Source organism: Numida meleagris, chromosome 8 (genome assembly GCF_002078875.1).
Source record: "Numida meleagris isolate 19003 breed g44 Domestic line chromosome 8, NumMel1.0, whole genome shotgun sequence".
NCBI lineage: Eukaryota > Metazoa > Chordata > Aves > Galliformes > Numididae > Numida > Numida meleagris.
Window position 1 is genome coordinate 11,300,256 of NC_034416.1, and position 18,324 is coordinate 11,318,579.

General features: G+C 45.5%; 1 protein-coding gene and 1 long non-coding RNA gene across 4 annotated transcripts; one reads left to right on the top strand and one right to left on the bottom strand.

The window, feature by feature from the left end:
• On the top strand, positions 29-18,099 carry VAMP7 (vesicle associated membrane protein 7). 3 transcript variants are annotated; one of them, XM_021406670.1, is made up of 10 exons: positions 106-141; positions 897-997; positions 4,316-4,349; positions 5,846-6,004; positions 8,417-8,474; positions 8,955-9,092; positions 11,144-11,234; positions 11,792-11,859; positions 13,844-13,936; positions 14,594-18,093. In XM_021406670.1, exons 4-10 carry the CDS (start codon positions 5,859-5,861, stop codon positions 14,660-14,662), a joined length of 663 nt encoding a protein of 220 aa, XP_021262345.1. In that variant the 5' UTR covers positions 106-141; positions 897-997; positions 4,316-4,349; positions 5,846-5,858; the 3' UTR covers positions 14,663-18,093. The 3 variants fall into 3 exon arrangements, with proteins under 3 accessions (XP_021262346.1, XP_021262344.1, XP_021262345.1); XM_021406669.1 differs by lacking the exon at positions 4,316-4,349 and having other exon boundaries at positions 103-141; XM_021406671.1 differs by lacking the exons at positions 897-997; positions 4,316-4,349 and having other exon boundaries at positions 29-141; positions 14,594-18,099.
• On the bottom strand, positions 784-7,753 carry LOC110403468. Its single transcript, XR_002441680.1, has 2 exons — positions 7,006-7,753; positions 784-3,194 (listed from the first exon to the last, which is right to left on the bottom strand). It is a non-coding gene; the product is annotated as an uncharacterized LOC110403468 (long non-coding RNA).

Genomic DNA, 18,324 nt, shown 5'->3' on the forward strand with positions numbered 1-18,324 from the left:
CATCTCCCAGCACGCCCCGCTGCGCCGCGCCGGAAGTGCCTCGTGGTGGGCCCGGCCGAGGGGCGGAGCAGCGGCGGGCGGTGGGCTCCGCTCCCGCGTTTACTTCCTGCCGCGGCGGCCGGTATGCCAGAGGGAGGCCCGGTGAGGAGCCCCCCGCCTCAGGGAGCAGCCGTTAGGGGGCGGGGAGGCCCGTTGGCGCGGGAGCCGCTCGCTGCCCTCAGGCCGTGTGGGCCCGGCTGCGTGCGGCCCTGAGGGGCTGCGGCCCGGAGCTGGTGGGAAGCGGCTGGTAGCGCCGCGCTGCCGGATCGCGGTTAACTTTGGAGGTTCGCGGAGCTGGGGCTGAGGGCAGAGGATGGCGGGGGCTTTACGGATTGGGTGCTGATGGATAAACAGTTGTTCTTGGGGGTTGGCGTTACAGGGCATGTTATAATGCCGTAGTCATGTTAGGGCACCCACCTAGCTGTGTTATCTCTGTAGAGAGCTCAGATATCCTGCTTCTTTACCCCTCCTGCACCTCGTGTCTTGTTGCCTTCCAGCGGGTGGGATGGGGCTGGGAGGGAAACTGGATTGATCTCGTCCAGCGCTGTGTTTGTACAGAGGTGCCCCAAGTAAGCTGTGTGCTCCGAGAGGAAGCTGGACTTCTGCTCAGCACTGCCTGAACTTGGTGCTCCTGAGGCTTCAAATGCCCAAATAAGCTGCTGGGTGTACGGTTGGAATAGCCATTAAAGAAATAACGTGTAAAACGCACGGAAGGGTTAAAGGGAAGTTTCAGCTGCTTTCTGCTGAATTCAACGTGTTTAAACGATCTTTTTATTGCAGCTTTCAGAATTGCAACACCCACATTTGTTTCACATTGAAAGCCGGTAGTAATGCGATGTCCCTTGTTTTCTGTGCAGTGGATTTCTGGAAATACAGGCAGTAACCTCCTCCATCCCTCTGAGCGCTGAGGCTGTGAATGTTTTGTTCAAGCAGAAGGACTGACATTCCCTCTTGGCTGGTAAGAGCAGCACTGCTGAGCAACAGAGGAGGGACACCATTTCTCTCCCTTGACTTCTTGCCCCAACACAGCATCCAATAGCTTATTCCACACCTTCAGTGAAGTCAGAGCAACAGACAAGTTGTTTCCATCTCACTTGAAAATAATATCATCTGCTGTCATCCTGAAATGTTAAACATTACGTTCAAGATTGAAGCTGTGTATTTATCATTCTTTAAGACGTTGCAGGAGTTTCTTACCTTTCTGTCAAACGTCAGGAGACAACTTGTAAGCAGCAGCTTGCAGCATGACTTGCAATGCTTCAGTAGTCACTGGGATACAAGTGCAGTACTCGGCTCACCTTTGTACAGCTCCTCTGGCTGCCCAGTGCTTTTGGCACAGCTTAAGGAACTCCTTAGGTCTGTGGTGTTTTCTGGCTGAGGAATGCAGCCTCCTTCCCCTCTTGTCCTATTTTGGAGCCCTTCCATGCGATGCCTACCTGGCATCCCTTAGTGAGTTTGATTCCTTCTTTTAGGAAGGTTTAGTCTTGGTTATTTCCAGCCATCTTGAGCTAGAAATCAGTTGTTTTCTTTAGGCTATATGAAGGGGCAAAAGGCATTGTGTTCTAATGGATTTGATTCCTGACTCACCTGTAACTACGGTAAGAAAAGCTGTTTTCTGGCATCATAGTGGATTTCTATTAATAACAAAAGTAAAGGATGATTTCTGTAGGATTGGATGTGACACTGTTTGGAGAGAGAAGAATATGCTCACTGCTAATCTCTTTTACTTAAAACATTGTGCTGAAAGCTGGGGAAAGGCATCTTATAAAGTAGGTGGCTACTGACTCCTAAGTCAGGCGGAGAGCTGCAAATTCAGGGGTTTTGCTTACTTTTGCAACTGCTCCTTTGTATTCATCCTGTTCGTTGAGTGGCTATGCTGTAAACAGATTTGTTTCTAGATTTTTTTTTTTGTCAGTCACCTGATTGCTCAAGAGGCTTAGCTGCGTTTGTTTGTCCTCGCTGCGACCTGCTGTTCCACCACATACCAGCACAGTCCTGGTTCTCTTGCTGAACTGGATGAAGTATTGCAGATCTCTGTATGCTGGTGGGTCTCATCTGGCGCAGTTATACAAAGTCCTCCTGTTTTATCTAATATTGTTGCAGGTCACTATGCTGTTGTAACTGCTCACAAATTATTTGGATTGTGGTGCCCCGCTGTTCCTTCTTGGTAGCTGCCAAAGAGATCAGTCCCCTGCTGAAGAGTTGTTACATATGCAGAAAACAGAATAAAGCATATTTTGTGTAGCTTGCACCTTCTGGCTAAAGCAGTCAAAGCTAAGGCGTAGGAGAGGGCATTTAATGATTTTTTTTTTTAATTTACTTTTTCCTGGGAAAATGTTTGTGTTCTGTCTCTGTGGCCCTGGCAGAAGGGAATGAGCTGCTGTTCCTTTAATCAGGAGGAACTAAGAAAAGTTGCATGGCAGTTAATCATTTCTTTTTTGCAAGATCAGAATCAGCTGTGTGGCCACTCTTGACTCTGATGTGATAAGCATTTATCTGGATGTATTGAAGGTTTAGTTTTTCTCCTCCCTGTCTATAAACTCGTTGGGTATGTTTTGTGTCTTGTCTTCTCTTCTGCTTCAGTTTCTTCAGGTGGAGGCAGTGGCTCCTGCAGAAAGTTTCCCAGAAGTTACTTATTCCTTTGTGCCTTAGCTCTGAGTAATCCCCCTTTCTATTCAGTCAAAATATTCTTATCTTACACAAGTAATAGCAAAGCCTTCAAATCTACAGAGAGGAGACTTGCGATCAGTAACTCATCCAGCTTGTGCTTAGCTGGAAGTAGGTGAGTCTTGACTTAGCCTCGCTTTGCGACCCTCTGATTTGTGTGTCTGTAGCAACGTGCTTTGAGGAGCTGAGAAGCTTTTGGAGGCTAAGGTCAGCAAAACATCACTAAAATTTGTGGCTACTCATCCTCCTCTAATGCAGTCTGTGTGGCTGCTCTGTGTGGCTAGCTTAAAGAGAAGATGTTCTGAACTGGCACCTTCCATCTTTTGTGACAGGAGCTCTCAAGTATTCTGCATAGGTGTTCTTGTGTGTTGAGCACTCCCTGGGCTCTTCTGGATATAGCTTTCTGGAGAGAGGTTTGGGTTTTCTGTACAGGGGCAGCTCTAAAGCACTCCAGGCAAGATGGGATCCGGCAGGCTGGCTCAGCGATGCTGGAAGGAAATACTGTGGTTAGCTTTGTAAACAGCTTTGCAAATGACGTGGCTCTCTGCTTGTCATATGATGTGCTTTCCAGTAGTAGGAAATAACTGTGTCAGAGAATACAGAATAGCAAGGCTGACTGCCACAATCTTCAGGTGGACATTGACACTGATTGACCATAACAAGCACTATCTGTTTCTGCCTTCAAAGGTCATCTTCTCCAGAGCTTCTTAGATGTAAAATAACGCGGTGACTTTCTTGTTCTGTAATGCTGACAGGCTTGATGTTAGAGGGCATTTGTGAGCCTGCAAGTCAACTTAGCTATGGCTGCAGGAGGAAACACAAACCCAGCTGTTTTTCACCTCTGTCTACTGAGATTTTAAAAGTCTTTCCACCTGGGGAGGAGGGTGGTGAGGCAGGCAAACAGCTGTTTGCACACCCCAGTTCCTTCAGCAGCAATAAAAGGGGACTGCTGGTGTGGGCACCCCTCACCCTCCTTCCTAAAAATTTTTGTGCATCAGCTGGATATAAATCTGGTTTAAATCCCTGAGCCATCTTCAGGTGAGGCTGGGACCTAGGTGAGGGTGGTGGGAGGGGAAACAAGTGGTGCATGAGCACTCGGGCACAGCACGGTGAGGACAAAGGAAGTGATCTCGGAAAGAACAGTAGGTAAATGCAACAAGTTGTCTTTGTTCTGAAAATAGGGCTTGCTCTGAGATGGGGTAAATGAGAAGCCTACCATGCAAAGCAGCCCAAGGGGCTTTCCCGCTGTTCCTGGTAATGTGGTACGTGCAAGGGCAGAAATTTCAAGCCAAGAGGAAGCGAAAGTAGCAGATCTGCTTGAGAGGGGCTGCAGCCCCACTGCAGTGCTCCGGTGCTTCAGTTGTTGGTGCCTTTTTATGGTACCAGTCAGGAACAGCATCTGCATAGACTTCTCTCTGCATAGCATGGGCCTTTCTGTGTGTTCTCCCTTCACCTTCGTTGACACTATGAACTATCAGTTTTTCTAGAATGCGTTTTGCTGGGTGCTGTGCTCTAGAGCAGTGTTATTTGAGGAAGTTTACTGCTCTGCTTCCTGCTTTGTTTGCTGTGCTCTCTTATTAAACTAATCCTTTGCCTTCTGTTCCCATAGGTGGTGCTGGTTCTGAACTCACTGGTGCTCCCAGGTGATTAAGTTAAAGACTGCAGCAAAATCATGGAGTGTCTTGTCTGAATCAATCCACAAGTTCATTCTTTTCCTCTCCAGTCTTGAGCTCTTACACCTGCAGGAGATTACCTGTTGCTGGCCAAGCCTGAGTCCATCAGGCAGAACTGTGAGCCCTGGTGCAGCAGTGATTGTATCTTAACTTCATGGTCTCATGAACAGCCCAGTGTTTCATGGCTCATCTTTTCCCTTACTGCTATGGTCACCTGTGCTTCAGTCCAAATGAAAGCAGACAGATCTTTCAGCACAGTCACTTCCCTCAGTACCAGAGGGGGTAAAAAGCTTGACTGGGAATAACCTATATTCAATCTTTCCACTTGAGCTCTTTGGATCCTGAAGCTAAACCTGTTGTATGTAATTTCTAGAGAAGTCTCTGAGCTTTTTGCTTCCTGTGAAGTTGGTGTGTGATCTTTCTAGCCAGAATGCAGAGGTTTCTAGGCACAATACAAATCAGGCAATATCAGGGTAGTCAGATGCAAAGGGGAAAATTAGATGCGTTTTTTCTTTCTTGGTAGGTCAAATGTCTAAGTGTTCTCTAAGCTGAAAAGAGGCTTATGGGTGTACTGAATCAACAAGCAGATGTCACAGCTGTGGTGTGACATGTGGTTTCATATGTTAAATCTTAGGTCTGTCATTAGAATAATGTGATGATACTTGAGCTGATTAAGTGTGCCCCTTTATGTGATTGTCCTTTGACTTCACAGAAGTCTGGCTCTCAAACACTTGCATCCTGTCATCTGTATGGTTTGATGTATCTGCAAGAACATTGGCTCATAGAAAGTGCATTACTATGGATAATCAGTCTGCAAATGTTGCTCTCTCACTTTGAGATCTGCAGATTATATGCTCATATAGAAGTCTTGGTGCATCAGTGAACATCTCCAGACTGTAAAAAGTAGACATGCACGGTGTGACTAATCAAGCAGCAGCTTTTCTGCTTGGGTTTGATAGCAATCAAATCCAAGGCACCACTCTTGAACTGAAGTCACCTGACAGGGCGAGTGGGCTTGATCTGTATGAGGAGCTGCTGTTTACATGGCTGCAAGACAGTTGCTTCCTTCCTGAAGCATGACTTGCTGGCTGCTGACAGCCTCTTTGAGAAGCAAGAAAAACCTGATGGGTCAACCGAAGAGCAAAAAAAAAAAAACTAGAGATCTAGGTGAAAATTCATTAGGAGGTAAAATTCATTATTGAGTCAGACTGTAGGGCACTGTGCAGTAGCAGTTTAAAATGAGAAAAACCCCACCTCTTCTAGAGGTTACTGTGGTCTTACTGGTGTTCTGAGCAGAACCTAAAGGGGGAAAAGAGCAGCTTTCTAATAACAATATATTGTCAAAGTATTGAATACATTTATGCCTCCTTCCCATTATGCTGAGGGAAGAGAAGATACTATTGAGACTAGAATGTTTTCTCTGCCAAATAATACAGGCCTAATTCTTATGGTGTTTTTATTTCCAGATAGTGTGAAGTCATGGCTATTCTTTTTGCTGTTGTGGCAAGGGGCACAACCATCCTTGCCAAGCATGCCTGGTGTGGAGGAAACTTCCTGGAGGTGACAGAACAGATCCTGGCAAAGATACCTTCTGAAAACAACAAACTGACCTATTCACATGGGAAGTGAGTACTGTTTCCCTTCTGGGTATCGAAGCAGAGACTAGCTAACATGCATGAGAATAGGAGTAAATGGAGGTAGCAGAATTCAGTTTTCCCCAGATCAGTTATACATCCTGATTGCAGGAAGAGAAGTCCTTACAGGCAGTATCTTTTAGAGTCATCCTGATGTATCACAAATGCAGTTGTTGGGAGAGAAGCATTTATCCCAGGCTTATGCAGATCTCTGACTAGTCCTTAGGTCATGGTTGACAGAAAAGAGCATTTGAATGCAACATCTCCTGGCATTGTGCTTGTTCCTTATTGCATATGTGGAGTACAGAAGTTAATGTGCTGAGGTGCTGCAAACTAACAGTAGAACTGCAGAGAACACAGCTGTAGCAGCATTCCATGTTACTCCAGCTCTCTTTTCAGTTAGCACTGTGGTTGGATTCCCAGTGTTGTCCATGCTGTTGTGTTAAAGCTGCTTTGGCTGCCCAAGGATTGTAAAGATAAGAATTTAGGTAGCCTTCCTGCATCCTTTGCTGCCTTGGAAGCACAAAGAGACCATGGGGAAGAGCCTTCTGAGGAAGCTGCCTGCTCTTCAGTTTACAGTACTCCACATGCTGAATTATTTTCTACTGTAACTTTAAGAGCAAAGTAATTTCCTTTTGTTTTACCTTTGCTTTGAGTGCTGTTCAGCTATTTGCAGAATTGAGCTGCAGGAGTGCCACAGTATGTTCTTACAGTTGAAAACTTGAATTGTGAGAGGTTCATTGTTCTTTAGTGGGAACACCAAGCACTAGTTAATCACTGCATCTATGCTTGCAAAGCATGCTGTGAAGTGGATAGTTGTTTGCTCACTACTGAAGACTTTCTTAATGAGGATTCAACACTGCAATGCTATCATGTGATGAGAAGTATAACAGTAATATAGCAGGGTGGTAAAGATCCTGGCTGCAGCAAATGAGGATAAGCCCAAACACAGCGGCTGTAAGCACAGCAACAAAGGAAAAAAATGTGCTTACCTTTGGAAGATCTCTGGTACATAGAGGACCTCCAGCAACATCCCCTCATCTCCACTGCCAACCCTTAAATGAGGTCTGGAAGGGGTGGATCCTGGCTCCACCCCTTCCAATCACTCAGGTTCATTGCATGCACCTGAGCTCCCCTGGGTTGGCCCTGCCTTCCCACCAGGTGCTCCATCACTGGTTCAGGCCATGACTTAGCATTTCCACTACAAACACATTGCAGAAGATCACTGCAGTTTGTGGTGTGATTGTTTTGCTTTGCATTGTGCTGTTAAAAGTTAGTAGGTGCCATCTGTTTGCTCAGCACCTCTCAAAGCATCTTTATGTGAATAAACCAATGCAGCCACATGCTTCAAGCCTGTTTAGCCTGATTGCCGTTCTATTAAATTCATTTTCTTTTTTGGCTGCTTTTGTTTTGTAGTCTTTCTTTGCAATAAAAACCCAAAGCAGTGCAACTTAGTGGTCATACAAACATGGCTAAAGAAGCAAGTCACTTTACCAGCAAGGTTCATTGAAGTGTTGACTTCCTTGTCACTCCAATCAACTGCAGATAATCTCACAAGTTAACTGTGTGTGGGTGCTTGTATACAGACTGAGCAGTATTAGATACAAATCTTACCCCTGGGTATCATAGGATGATTGAATGGCCTGGGTTGAACAGGACCTCAAAGATCATCGAGTTTCAATCCCCCTGCTGAGTGCAGGGTCGCCAACCACCAGACCAGGCTGCCCAGAGCCACATCCAGCCTGGCCTTGAATGCCTCCAGGGACGGGGCATCCACAACCTCCCTGGGCAACCTGTTCCAGTGCGTCACCACCCTCTGAGTGAAAAAATTCCACCTAATATCCAACCTAATTCTCCCCTGTCTCAGTTTAAAACCATTCCCCCTTGTCCTATCACTATCCACCCTCATGAACAATCGTTCCTCCTGCTGTTTATATGCTGCCTTCAAGTATTGGAAGGCCACAATGAGGTCTCCCCGGAGCCTTCTCTTCTCCAAGCTAAACAAGCCCAGTTCCCTCAACCTTTCTTCATAGAGAGGTGCTCCAGCCCTTTGAGCATCTTGGTCATGTCATGGTGTTTATTTTCCACAAGTAAGTAGCTGGAAGAACATGGAACTGAAGTTGTTTGGCAGCATGAAGTTGCTGTGAAGTGTGGGGTGCCACAAATGATACCAGTTATTACTTATGTGTAAGTGGTCTCTTATTCAATGTAGCTGATAGGAAATAAATGCTTGGCTAGGAAGATAGCTGGGGTGTGTTGGCATCTGTGTGACTTGCTGTAGGGTAACTGGAATTTGCTCTTCTTCTTTTTCCGGCCCCTAAATTCAGCGCAGACGCTAGCATCTTCTGGCAGACCAGTCTTGTGGCAGCTTCAAATGACTTGTTTTTTTTTCTCTCTTTGCAGTTATCTGTTTCACTACATCTGCCAAGACAGGATTATATACCTCTGCATCACGGATGACGTAAGTATTTTGGTTACAGCTATTGCACATCCAGACTTTTTATGAGTTTTAGCTTTTGCTGTGTGTATGTCCATGAGAAAGCAATAATAGGTGCTAATTCCCAATGCATTTTATTCCACTGGAACTTATGACTGATGGATGTGAGAACACAGCTCTGAAGCCTAAGCCTGAAATTCAAATGCATGTGAATAAGTATCTCTGAGGTTAAGTTCTTATTTAAAGCAAAATCATCTCCCTCACAGGAAAAGATACTAGGCACAGAATTAGATCTACATATACGTCAGTAATATCTGCTTCCAGCTGATGTCCAGGAAGGTGACTGGAGTCTGGCTGCTGCTAAAACCCAGGATAACCAGTCAAATCCTGTAGTGTTATGTATAGCATGCCTGTCTAAGAACTGATACTTGTGGTTTTGGGACTAGCTATGCTCTGCATACGCTTTATTAGCTGACTGGATGTGGTCTGCTCACTCCCTCCCAGGACTTTGAACGTTCCAGAGCCTTCAATTTCCTGAATGAAATCAAGAAGAGGTTTCAGACCACATATGGCTCAAGAGCACAGACAGCCCTTCCCTATGCAATGAACAGCGAGTTCTCGAGTGTCTTAGCTGCACAGCTGGTGAGTTCTGTTGCTAAATGGGATTGCTTTGGCAAGTTCAACTTGTCCCCACAGGGTCTTCCTGTATTCTTTCATTTGCACCTGAAGCACCACACTGAGTCTGTATATGAAGGCAGGGGAATTTACTGCTTTCCCAGTGTGTTCTCTACAGCTGAGTTGCTTTACTGCTTCTGGGATAAAAAGGGGTTGGGGCTAATAGTGATGTATTCATTATTTGCACTGCATAGCTGCACTTGAGATTAGATCTTAAAGGTAGCATTTGAAATCTCAAAGCTAGCTCCGCTTGGCTCTCCATTCCAAGAAAATCTCACTGTTGTTATGAGCAAGACAAATGCATGCTACTCTTTCAATTGAACTGAACTTCAAAATTTGAGTATCTAGTAATTGAAAACTGCCCCTTGCTTCTCTCCCTTTTACTCCGTGGTAGTTTGTGGCACGCTGCTGGGGTGTGGTAGGGTATTTGTTCATGGTACTGTTTCATTTTCAGGAGGCAAGAACACTGGGCTTGGGTTACAGGCAGGTTCTGTGTACAGAAGCACTTGCACAGATGCAGCAAGGACTTCCATTCCCAAGACAGCTATTTTAAAAAAGAGGATAGAGTGTTTTGAATCTTCTGTTTAAAATTCATCACATTTTTTAGAGTTCTTAATTGACAACAATTTCATAATTTGAGCAGCGCTGTTTCTCGAGACCTGCCTTAAAAGGAATCTGTCCTTGGAACCTTGGTTTTCAGAGCTTGTTTGCAGACTGTATCTGGGGCAGCTACAGCTGGCACTGTACACAAGATGTGGGAGGCTCTCAGTCTGCTTTGCTGTGGCTGGTGAGCATGTAAGCATTGTGGCTGTTGCCCTCAAAGCTTTCCTTTTTCCTGTTCATCTACTGAATATGCCAGGTTTGCTGATAATCTGCATGCAGGAAGAGGAGGTCCTTTGGCCACCTGGCAGCACAACTGGTGTAAGGGCAGAAACTAAGCAAACTTCTAACACTCACCAGCAGTAACAGTTGTGTTCTGGAGTGCAGGGTGCAGCTGGAGGATGCGCACTTGTGCTCTTGCTTCCTGAAGGTTGTACTGGATGTTGTGAAAGGAATCAATTGTACTGGTATCCTCGATGATGAATGGAGATGATTCATAGCTTGTGAGGCTGCACATACTTCACTGCAAAAAACTGTTCTTCAACTTATACGGTAGGCAGAAGGCAATGAATAATAAAGGCAGCATGTCTTCAGAAGAGCCCAATGGATTGTGCATAATAAATTAGATTCAGTCCTATCACAGATAGGAAGTTAGCTTTTTCCTCTACCAGCCCTTGATGCGTGCAGACCGAAACTACACAAAGTGATGATTCATCAAAATGTAAGCAATTTTTGGCTGGAATCAGCTTAATGCTCTGCCTTATCAGAAGAGCCAGGCGGTGTCCAGGGCCATGGTAGTGTTATTCCTCTAAAAATCCCAGCATTTGCATTTCTCTAAAGCATAACGTAGAGCTGCTTACCTTAGCTTTTGCATATTGATGAAATCCAAGCATCTAATCATTCTTAATAGAAGTTAAACGGTGGCAGAAAGCTGTTCCCCCAGCTCCTGGAGATTAGAGCCCTAACGATCTAATGCTTCATGTGGTGGGAGAACAGGGCTGCTATCAAGGTGGTTATAGATGTAACCGAAGGAGTTTAACTGTTGTGATGCTGAGTGTAGAGATCATATGGCAGTTCAGAGATTGTGCTGTTACTCAAGTGTATCACACAGATAACACTGAAAAGGGAGTCTGTGCTTCCAGTAAAACCAGTGACCAGCTCAGGTAGTGTGCCAATTCTGCAACTTCTCCTAAAACTTCACTTCTTTGTTCAAAGGAACTGTTACTTTCAGTGCTATATCCATCAATTATGGCATGAGTGTGTGAATGCTGTTAGAGCACTAGGCTATTGCTTCCCATGTGGCCAGAAATCTCAAATGTGTGTCCTCTGCCCTGCTCAGGAGGGACCAGGAGATTCCCTTTTTGCGCGAAGTGCTGTGTTGAGGATCCTTGTTTTCACTGACTGTTCATTTGTTACAGAAATACCACTCGGAGAGCAAGGGCACTGACCAGGTAGCAGAGACACAAGCTCAAGTTGACGAACTTAAAGGAATCATGGTTCGAAACATAGGTATCTGCCTTGTTCTTGTGCCATGCATGCAGCATTCCACCAGGGCAGAGTGGTGATCCTGCAGGGAGTTGCTGAGAGAGGAGCTGGTGGTGGGCTGTCCTCTCCTGACGGAACCAGCAGTGGTTAAAGGGGCTCAGGGAGCTCTGAGTTTGCAGTCCATTGCTTGTGTTGGACATGGGGAGAGCACAGCTTGGTGGGAACTTCCACAGCTTGCACTGAGGTGCAGTGTGCCCTGTTACTGCTGCCTTCCTGCCGCTGCTGTGAGGAAAGTGCTTCTCAGCATTTTGTCCTGTTGGACTTTGGCTTGGGACAAATCTGACCACTTAAAATAGAGGCCTAGATCTGGAACTGAGCAAAATTGAGTAGATTTAGTCCCAAAATGTGAGATTGCTCCTTAAGTGCCACTGCTTGGTTATTTCAGAAAGGTTGAGGGCTACTTGTCATTTTGGAAACCACTGCCAGGAGCTCTTCCTGGCTTCCAGCTGAGCTTTGGGTATTAGAAGCAGCTTATTGCAGTGGGATTCTACTTACAGGTTTGGATTTTTCTCTTTCTCCAGACCTCGTGGCACAGAGAGGAGAGAAGCTGGAGTTGCTGATTGATAAAACAGAGAATCTTGTGGATTCGGTAAGTTTGGGGAAGAACTTAAAAATGGGAAAATAGTGGTCCTGCAGCTGTTGTTCTCATCAAAGAGCAGTGGAGGCAAACAGCAGCATCTAAAGCCACTTTTAAACAGACAATGAAGCATCTTGAAGTAATATTTCCTTGTGTTAGAAACAAGACCTGTCTTATTTCCCCCCTCTGTATGGCTGTTTAACCAGCTGCGTACCAGCCTTGCAGCTCCTTAACAGAACGAAGGAGTAAAGTAAGTGAGAAATGACTGAAAAGTCAAATTGAATGTAATTATAAAGCATGTGTTATCTAGTCAAGTGGCCTGCAGGTAGCCTGGAAGTTTTTCTGACTTTTCCCTGGAAATCCCCTGACCTGATTCAGCATCTTCCTGGGCAGGGTCCTGACTTGGGGCCTAATTTCTTTGGCACCTGACCCTCAGATGCAGTCCTCAACACTATAGAGTGCCAGCGTGTCCTGTATGGCACTTGTGGATTTGTAGACATCTCTGAGCTGGCAGAAATGTTGTCATGCTTTAGAGAGATGAGCTAGGGATGCTTGCAGTTACCCAGCTGGGAATACTGTCCTGCTGCGCTGAATGTTTGAACCTTACTACTTCCTCAGGTGGTGGTGGCAGTAAGTAGTCTAAGCTCAGGTAATGCCTTAGACAAAAGGACTGGAATTCCTTCTTCAGTTAGTCTCAGGTCACATGTGTTCACTGAGAATGTTTCTTGTTGGAAACCGTGCAGAGAATGAATGAATGGATTGTGGTGCTAGTTTGAATGTCTTACGGCTCAATGTTGAGAGAGTCCATGGAAATCCAAGGTTGAAGTTTTCAAGAGCAGTGAACCAATTTATCACTCCCACATGAACCTTTACTACCAGAGTGGTGTAGAGAAACCAAGTGCATCGGATCCTTCCCAGTAGCAAGGTCTTCCTTTTGGCAGGGAGATCTGAAGAAGCCAGTACACAAAGTAGTCCTGTCCTCCTGAGAACTGGTTTGGGCTGAGATGAGGTGTGTTGCTGCAGCCTCTGCATCAGGACACTTGTCAGTATCGAATCATCTGTTTCCATACCTAGAAACTGCACAGTTGAGTGAGAGAAGTACTGCCAAAGTTCAGATGTTAACTTAGCATGGAAATCAGCATTGAGTCGAAATTACATTAACAGGGATACAGTTCTGCTTGATGTTGCCTCACTTGAAAAGTCTGGGGAGTGCTTTGTGGGGAAAACCTGAAAATAACCAGCAGAGTGTGCTGCTGAGTTGGCTCAGTCTGGATGCTGCAGCCTTTCTCTATGCAGGCATCTCTTCGAATGAGCTGTTCAGGGAAACTGTTTGGGGGGGAAAGAGTTGTGCTAATGTGACCCAGTGGGTGCTTGAGGTCTTCTGGTGGCCACAGCCTCTCTTGAACAGATGCATTTGCAGGATACTGAGAGAAGACATGGAACAGGGTAAATACAAGCTTTCCATAGAATGCAACAAGTCAAAATACAGGAGGCAAGTTCTGGAAGTTCTAGTATTAAAGGAGTTACTTTTGTAGCTGGACTAGAACTGATGTTGAGTGTAGGAATAAAGATCAATAATTGCTTAAATATTTTTTGAGTACTTCAGTTCCCCAAAGCTTGCAAGTGAAAGGAAAACAGAACCAGAGGTAGTCCAAGGTAAACTAAACCTGATGATGTCCTATGCCTAATTCTTCCCAAGCTGACTTTAGGAAGGTGCAAACCCAAGCTGGTTCTGGATTCAGTGTTACTTCTGTTGTTTGGGTTTTATTAATCTGCCCTTAAAGTAGCATAGGAGATAGCTTTCCCTTGATCCCTTTTGGCTTTGCATTATGGTAACTGCAGGAGTTAAATGGATCTGGAGGAGATAACTGCAGCGGTTTGGCTTATTAGGGAGGTAGGGTGGTATGGGTATGTGCCTCTTCATCTAGCTTCTTTGGATGCAGCTTTCTTTGCAGCAGATTTCGCAATAAAACAGCTGCTTTACTTTCTCTTGTAGTCAGTCACTTTCAAAACTACCAGCAGGAACCTTGCTAGAGCCATGTGTATGAAGAACCTCAAGCTTACCATCATCATCATCATTGTATCAATTGTAAGTATGGAGCACCTTTAGCTCTTAAGTCAGTCTTAACTGCTGGAAAATGCAAAGTGTATTGCTGCCATCAAACCTGCTTTAACTCATGCTTGGTATGGTCTTAGCTCTAAAACAAGTGTTTTCATGGTCTTACGTGAGATATGGAGAGGGGAGTGTTGTGCCAGGCAGTTTTTCTTGTCAAGGTGATAGAAAAAGTTTTCTTGACAGTTCTGTCTGGCTTACAGATGCCTGCCGTAGACAACTGCCTTGCTAACTCCTTAGAAATTAAGGCATTGAGTTCATGGCTCCTCTACCTGTACTGGCTTTCTAGGCCTTATTCCTTTTGGTATTTGTTGCTTAGCTTGGAATGGTGTACCTTCAGCCTCTAATAAATGTGAACAGTGCTAACGTGAGGATGCTGAAGTGTAATTACAGGTTGGGTGTGTGAAGTGCTTCGTCACTGAAGCCTTTGCTGGAGGAAAATTCTCATCCTGTGTTGCCGGATGGATGTGAAGGAAGAAGCCTTGGTGCAAAGTTCTGTGGGACATTTGACAAGTTTTTTAGGGTGTTTATAACCTGGGGTTTCCAAACTTGTGTTTTGATGCCAGGCCACGTCACCAGTTGACTTCTGAAGGACGGAATTCTCCATTGAAATCCCTCGTTTTTGTTCCCCAGGTTATCATCTATATCATCGTATCGGCTGCGTGCGGTGGCCTTGCGTGGCCAAGCTGCGTGCAGAAGTAACCGGAGACAGCTGGTGCTGGTCAGTTGGAGATGAGAGTCACGGCAGTGTGAAGAAGCAACCTACAGAATAACTCTTAATCTTTCACTACTGACACCTTCTCATTCTTCATCCCTCCAGGACTTGAGACTTTTTGCCTTATCACCCCAAACAGGCCCAGCCGGTCGCTGCTTCAGTGCAGCTGCAACCTCAAGAATGGGCTGTTTTAAATTACTTGAAGGGATTTTTTGTTTGTTTTCTGTCCCACCTACAACCTTCTCAGCCAGCTGGTACCGCCAGCTCTGGAGGGTACAAGCATGCTTGTCCATGTGTCCATGCAGCTTTGCACTTTCATGTGAGCGTGCAAGTGGAGAACAGCTCTGCTAGCAACTGTCCTACCCCTGAGGATGACTCTGGAGTGTAGTTTGGGGTGGGCTGAGCCAAGCTAATGGGAGAGACACAAGAGAGGTGTGTGTATTTCCATTTTCTGCAGACCATGGAGATCAGGTGCCCCTCCCTGCACGTCGGGCATCTTGTAGTGGCTCAGCATGGAGGGGTTGCAAGTGCAATACTGGTAGTAACAAAAAGAATGGCTTTGGGGCTGGGGCTTTAGGCACTGTAAGATGTAGGTGCTGCTTCTGTATGAAATCTCCTTTTCCTGGTGGTATTTCAGCAGTTGGTAGGAGGGTGATAGGTCACCTCAGCATTTCGAAATGGCCTCCTCTTCACCATCACTTCTTTTTCCTTCTTCCCCTTCAATTTGTGGCAAAAACAATACAGTAAAGGAGATGGTTCTGTATAGTTAAGGTTGCAATAATGCATATCCTTTGTCATGTTATTTCTCCTGTTCTTCTGAGAGTGACTAAAATGAATACTAACAAACGTTACCACTTGCTAAAGTGAAAATGGGAGCCAGTCAAGGCTGATGTATTAATCAGGCTTGATAAGGTGTCATATATTGGATGCTTGTGCTCTGAAGGTTTGTGCTAAAATGAGGACAGAGGAGGACAGAAGGTTGGAGTTAAATGGATGGTTACTTTCTCTATGGCCTGAAGCAGAAAAGGTCTTTTAGAGGATGCAGTAACAGCTACTCATGTGCTGGGGGAAAAAAGAAACACAAAAAACAACCCCAAAACTCCAAGGCTTATTACCAAATGTAGGATCTGGTACCCAGGTAACGTGCTGCTATCAAGAGTGTCTATATAGGGACTGCTTTGCCTGGTGCTGGAAGCGGTGATCACCGTGTCTCTGTCCCATCAGGTCACCCTCGGGAAGGGGCTGCACAGCAAGCATGTAGGGCAGCACACTGAGATCTTGCACAAGTATCAGATGGTCTAATAAGGAATCTGCACTGCTTTGGCCTGGGGAAGTGACTTCTCATGGTGAGTGAAAGCTGTGCAGGTACAGGAAACTGAGGCTCAGTTTGGTGACTAACCTGCAGCACTTGGTGCCATGGGTTCCCTGAGCCCTGCAGCACAGGCTTGCCGGGCAGGGCAGTGACATTCAGTGGCTGCTCCTTCACGTGCTTCTTCTTGTGTGTTATGCTTTCCAGCTGGTGCCAGATAAAGTTTTCCTATAAACTTGCATGGTCATTTGGATGTGACTTGGAGGCTAAAACTTCACTAACAGTAATCAGACCTTGATATCCAGAGAGGGCCAGTGGTTCTGATCAGCACTGTGGTCACTGGCCTGTTTGTACCCTGCATTAATCTGCTGTAAAGCAGAGAAAGACTTTGTCTTACCTGGAAGTGGATGTGAGGGAGAGCCCTTCTCCTCCTCCTATCTTTACAACCACCTACAGCTCAGTGTACAATTGTGCATGTTTTAGGGACTGTTGATGTTACTGTGTTAATTTCTATGACTTGTTGTCTTATGTACAAACACTTTTTAATGAAGACTTCCTCTCCTTTTAAAGGATGCACTGAGGTGTTAGTGTAAAAACAAGGTTCACCTGGTTTAAATAAAGTAACTGTACAGAAAGCAGATCCGCTTAGTGGTGTGGAAGGCCACCTGGCACTGGATGTAGACTGGTGGTAGGAAAACTTGGAAACCAGTGTGCACCTGGGGCATGGGTCTCCCTGTGCAATGCTGCAGCTCCTGGCTTGGTGTCACCCTGTGTGGCTGCTTGAGAAAGCACACAGAGAAAGCCTGCTGTGACATAGCTCCTGTGAAGGCTGCATATAATCTCTCAGCTTTGAGAGGATTTTGAGTTAGCTTTGATGCAGATGGTAGAGCCTGTCATGACATGACAGTGGCTTTATTAATGGTGAGGGAAAGAATCTGCTTTTCCTTGGTTTTAGCTCAGAGTATCTGTGAGTGCCTGGGACAGAGGGATGCTGAAAGATGCATGGGATGAGATGCCTGCTTGCTCAGTGCACCTGGGGGGCTGAAGGGAACATAAAAGGAAGCAATAAGGCAGTGGTAATATTGTTTGGAAGCTAAATTAAGATTTGTGTGCAAACAGAGCAATTTTCAGTGACTCGAGATGAAATCCTCCTGTCTTGAGCACAGCCTTTCTTTTCTCTAGTCTTAGTGGGGAAGAACCTACCTTCCTGGAAGAGTTCCCTGGGTGTTCTGATTCCCCCGTGTGACTGATTGACTGCAGCAGTTGCTAAGCTCACTGCCTTGCACTTCAGCCTCTCTGTTGAAAAATAAAAGTTAAATAGAGCTTGGTAGCCTTTCATCTACCTCAGGAATGTTAAATAGGTGTTGTAGTGTTAGGTGTTGGACATAGGCTCATGCATCTGTATGAGGGAGTTAAATTTCCTCTTCAACTTGCAGAAACTGTTCAAGTTCAGTTGATTGTTATCGTGGCTCGAGGTAAAGAAACATTGCATCCTAATGGTGTCTGCTAGGGCTCAGAGACAACACAGAATACCAAAATCTGAAGGAAGATCACCAGGTTTGAGAATGGCTTAGGGAACGAAGGGGTTTATCCTGAATTAACATCTCATTAGTTCGGTAGCACTTAGAGAGCTGGGCTTTCTGTGTAGTGCTCCTGATTTACGGACCAAAAGCAGAGGGCTGTCCTTCCTCAAGAGAGCCATCCTCAAGTGATCGTCAGCATCAGGCTAATATTTAAAATGCCCACGCATTTGAGCAGAAGCTAATCTCAGAACGAGGCCTCGCTTAACTTTCTTGCTTACTTCTGTATCAGCCTCAGGTCTGTCTAGAAATGTACATACAAAACTGTCGCTGTAGACATCTGTCTTGCAATTCTCATAGAAAAAATAGCACATGCCTGGTAAGCTTTAACTGGAATATAATCTGGAAATATTTAAACGCTTCCACTTCTTCAGAAAGCTTTTGTTCTTTACTTTTCCTTAAGTATCTGAGTGAATAGTAGCGGCTGTCTCAACTTCAGAGGCTGCAGAGAAATGGCCTGCATGGAAAATGCAGACACGTTCTTACCTTTGGAGTACAGACCATAATAAAACTGTCAAACAATAGAGAAGTCTGACTGACATGGTGCTAGTCTCTTATTTCCTGTCCCAGTGCACGGAAAGGTGAGCTCAACACCGTGAGTTTCCAGCTCTTCCACCAGGCAGAAGCGTTAAGAAAGAACCTTCTGCATGGAGGAAAAGCTTCAACAAGACACAGTGCTAGCCACCTTCAGGGCTTCAGCATGGAGCAGTGAGGAACCCCTCTGTCCAGTAATGGCCATCTCGGGCATTTTAACAGGTGG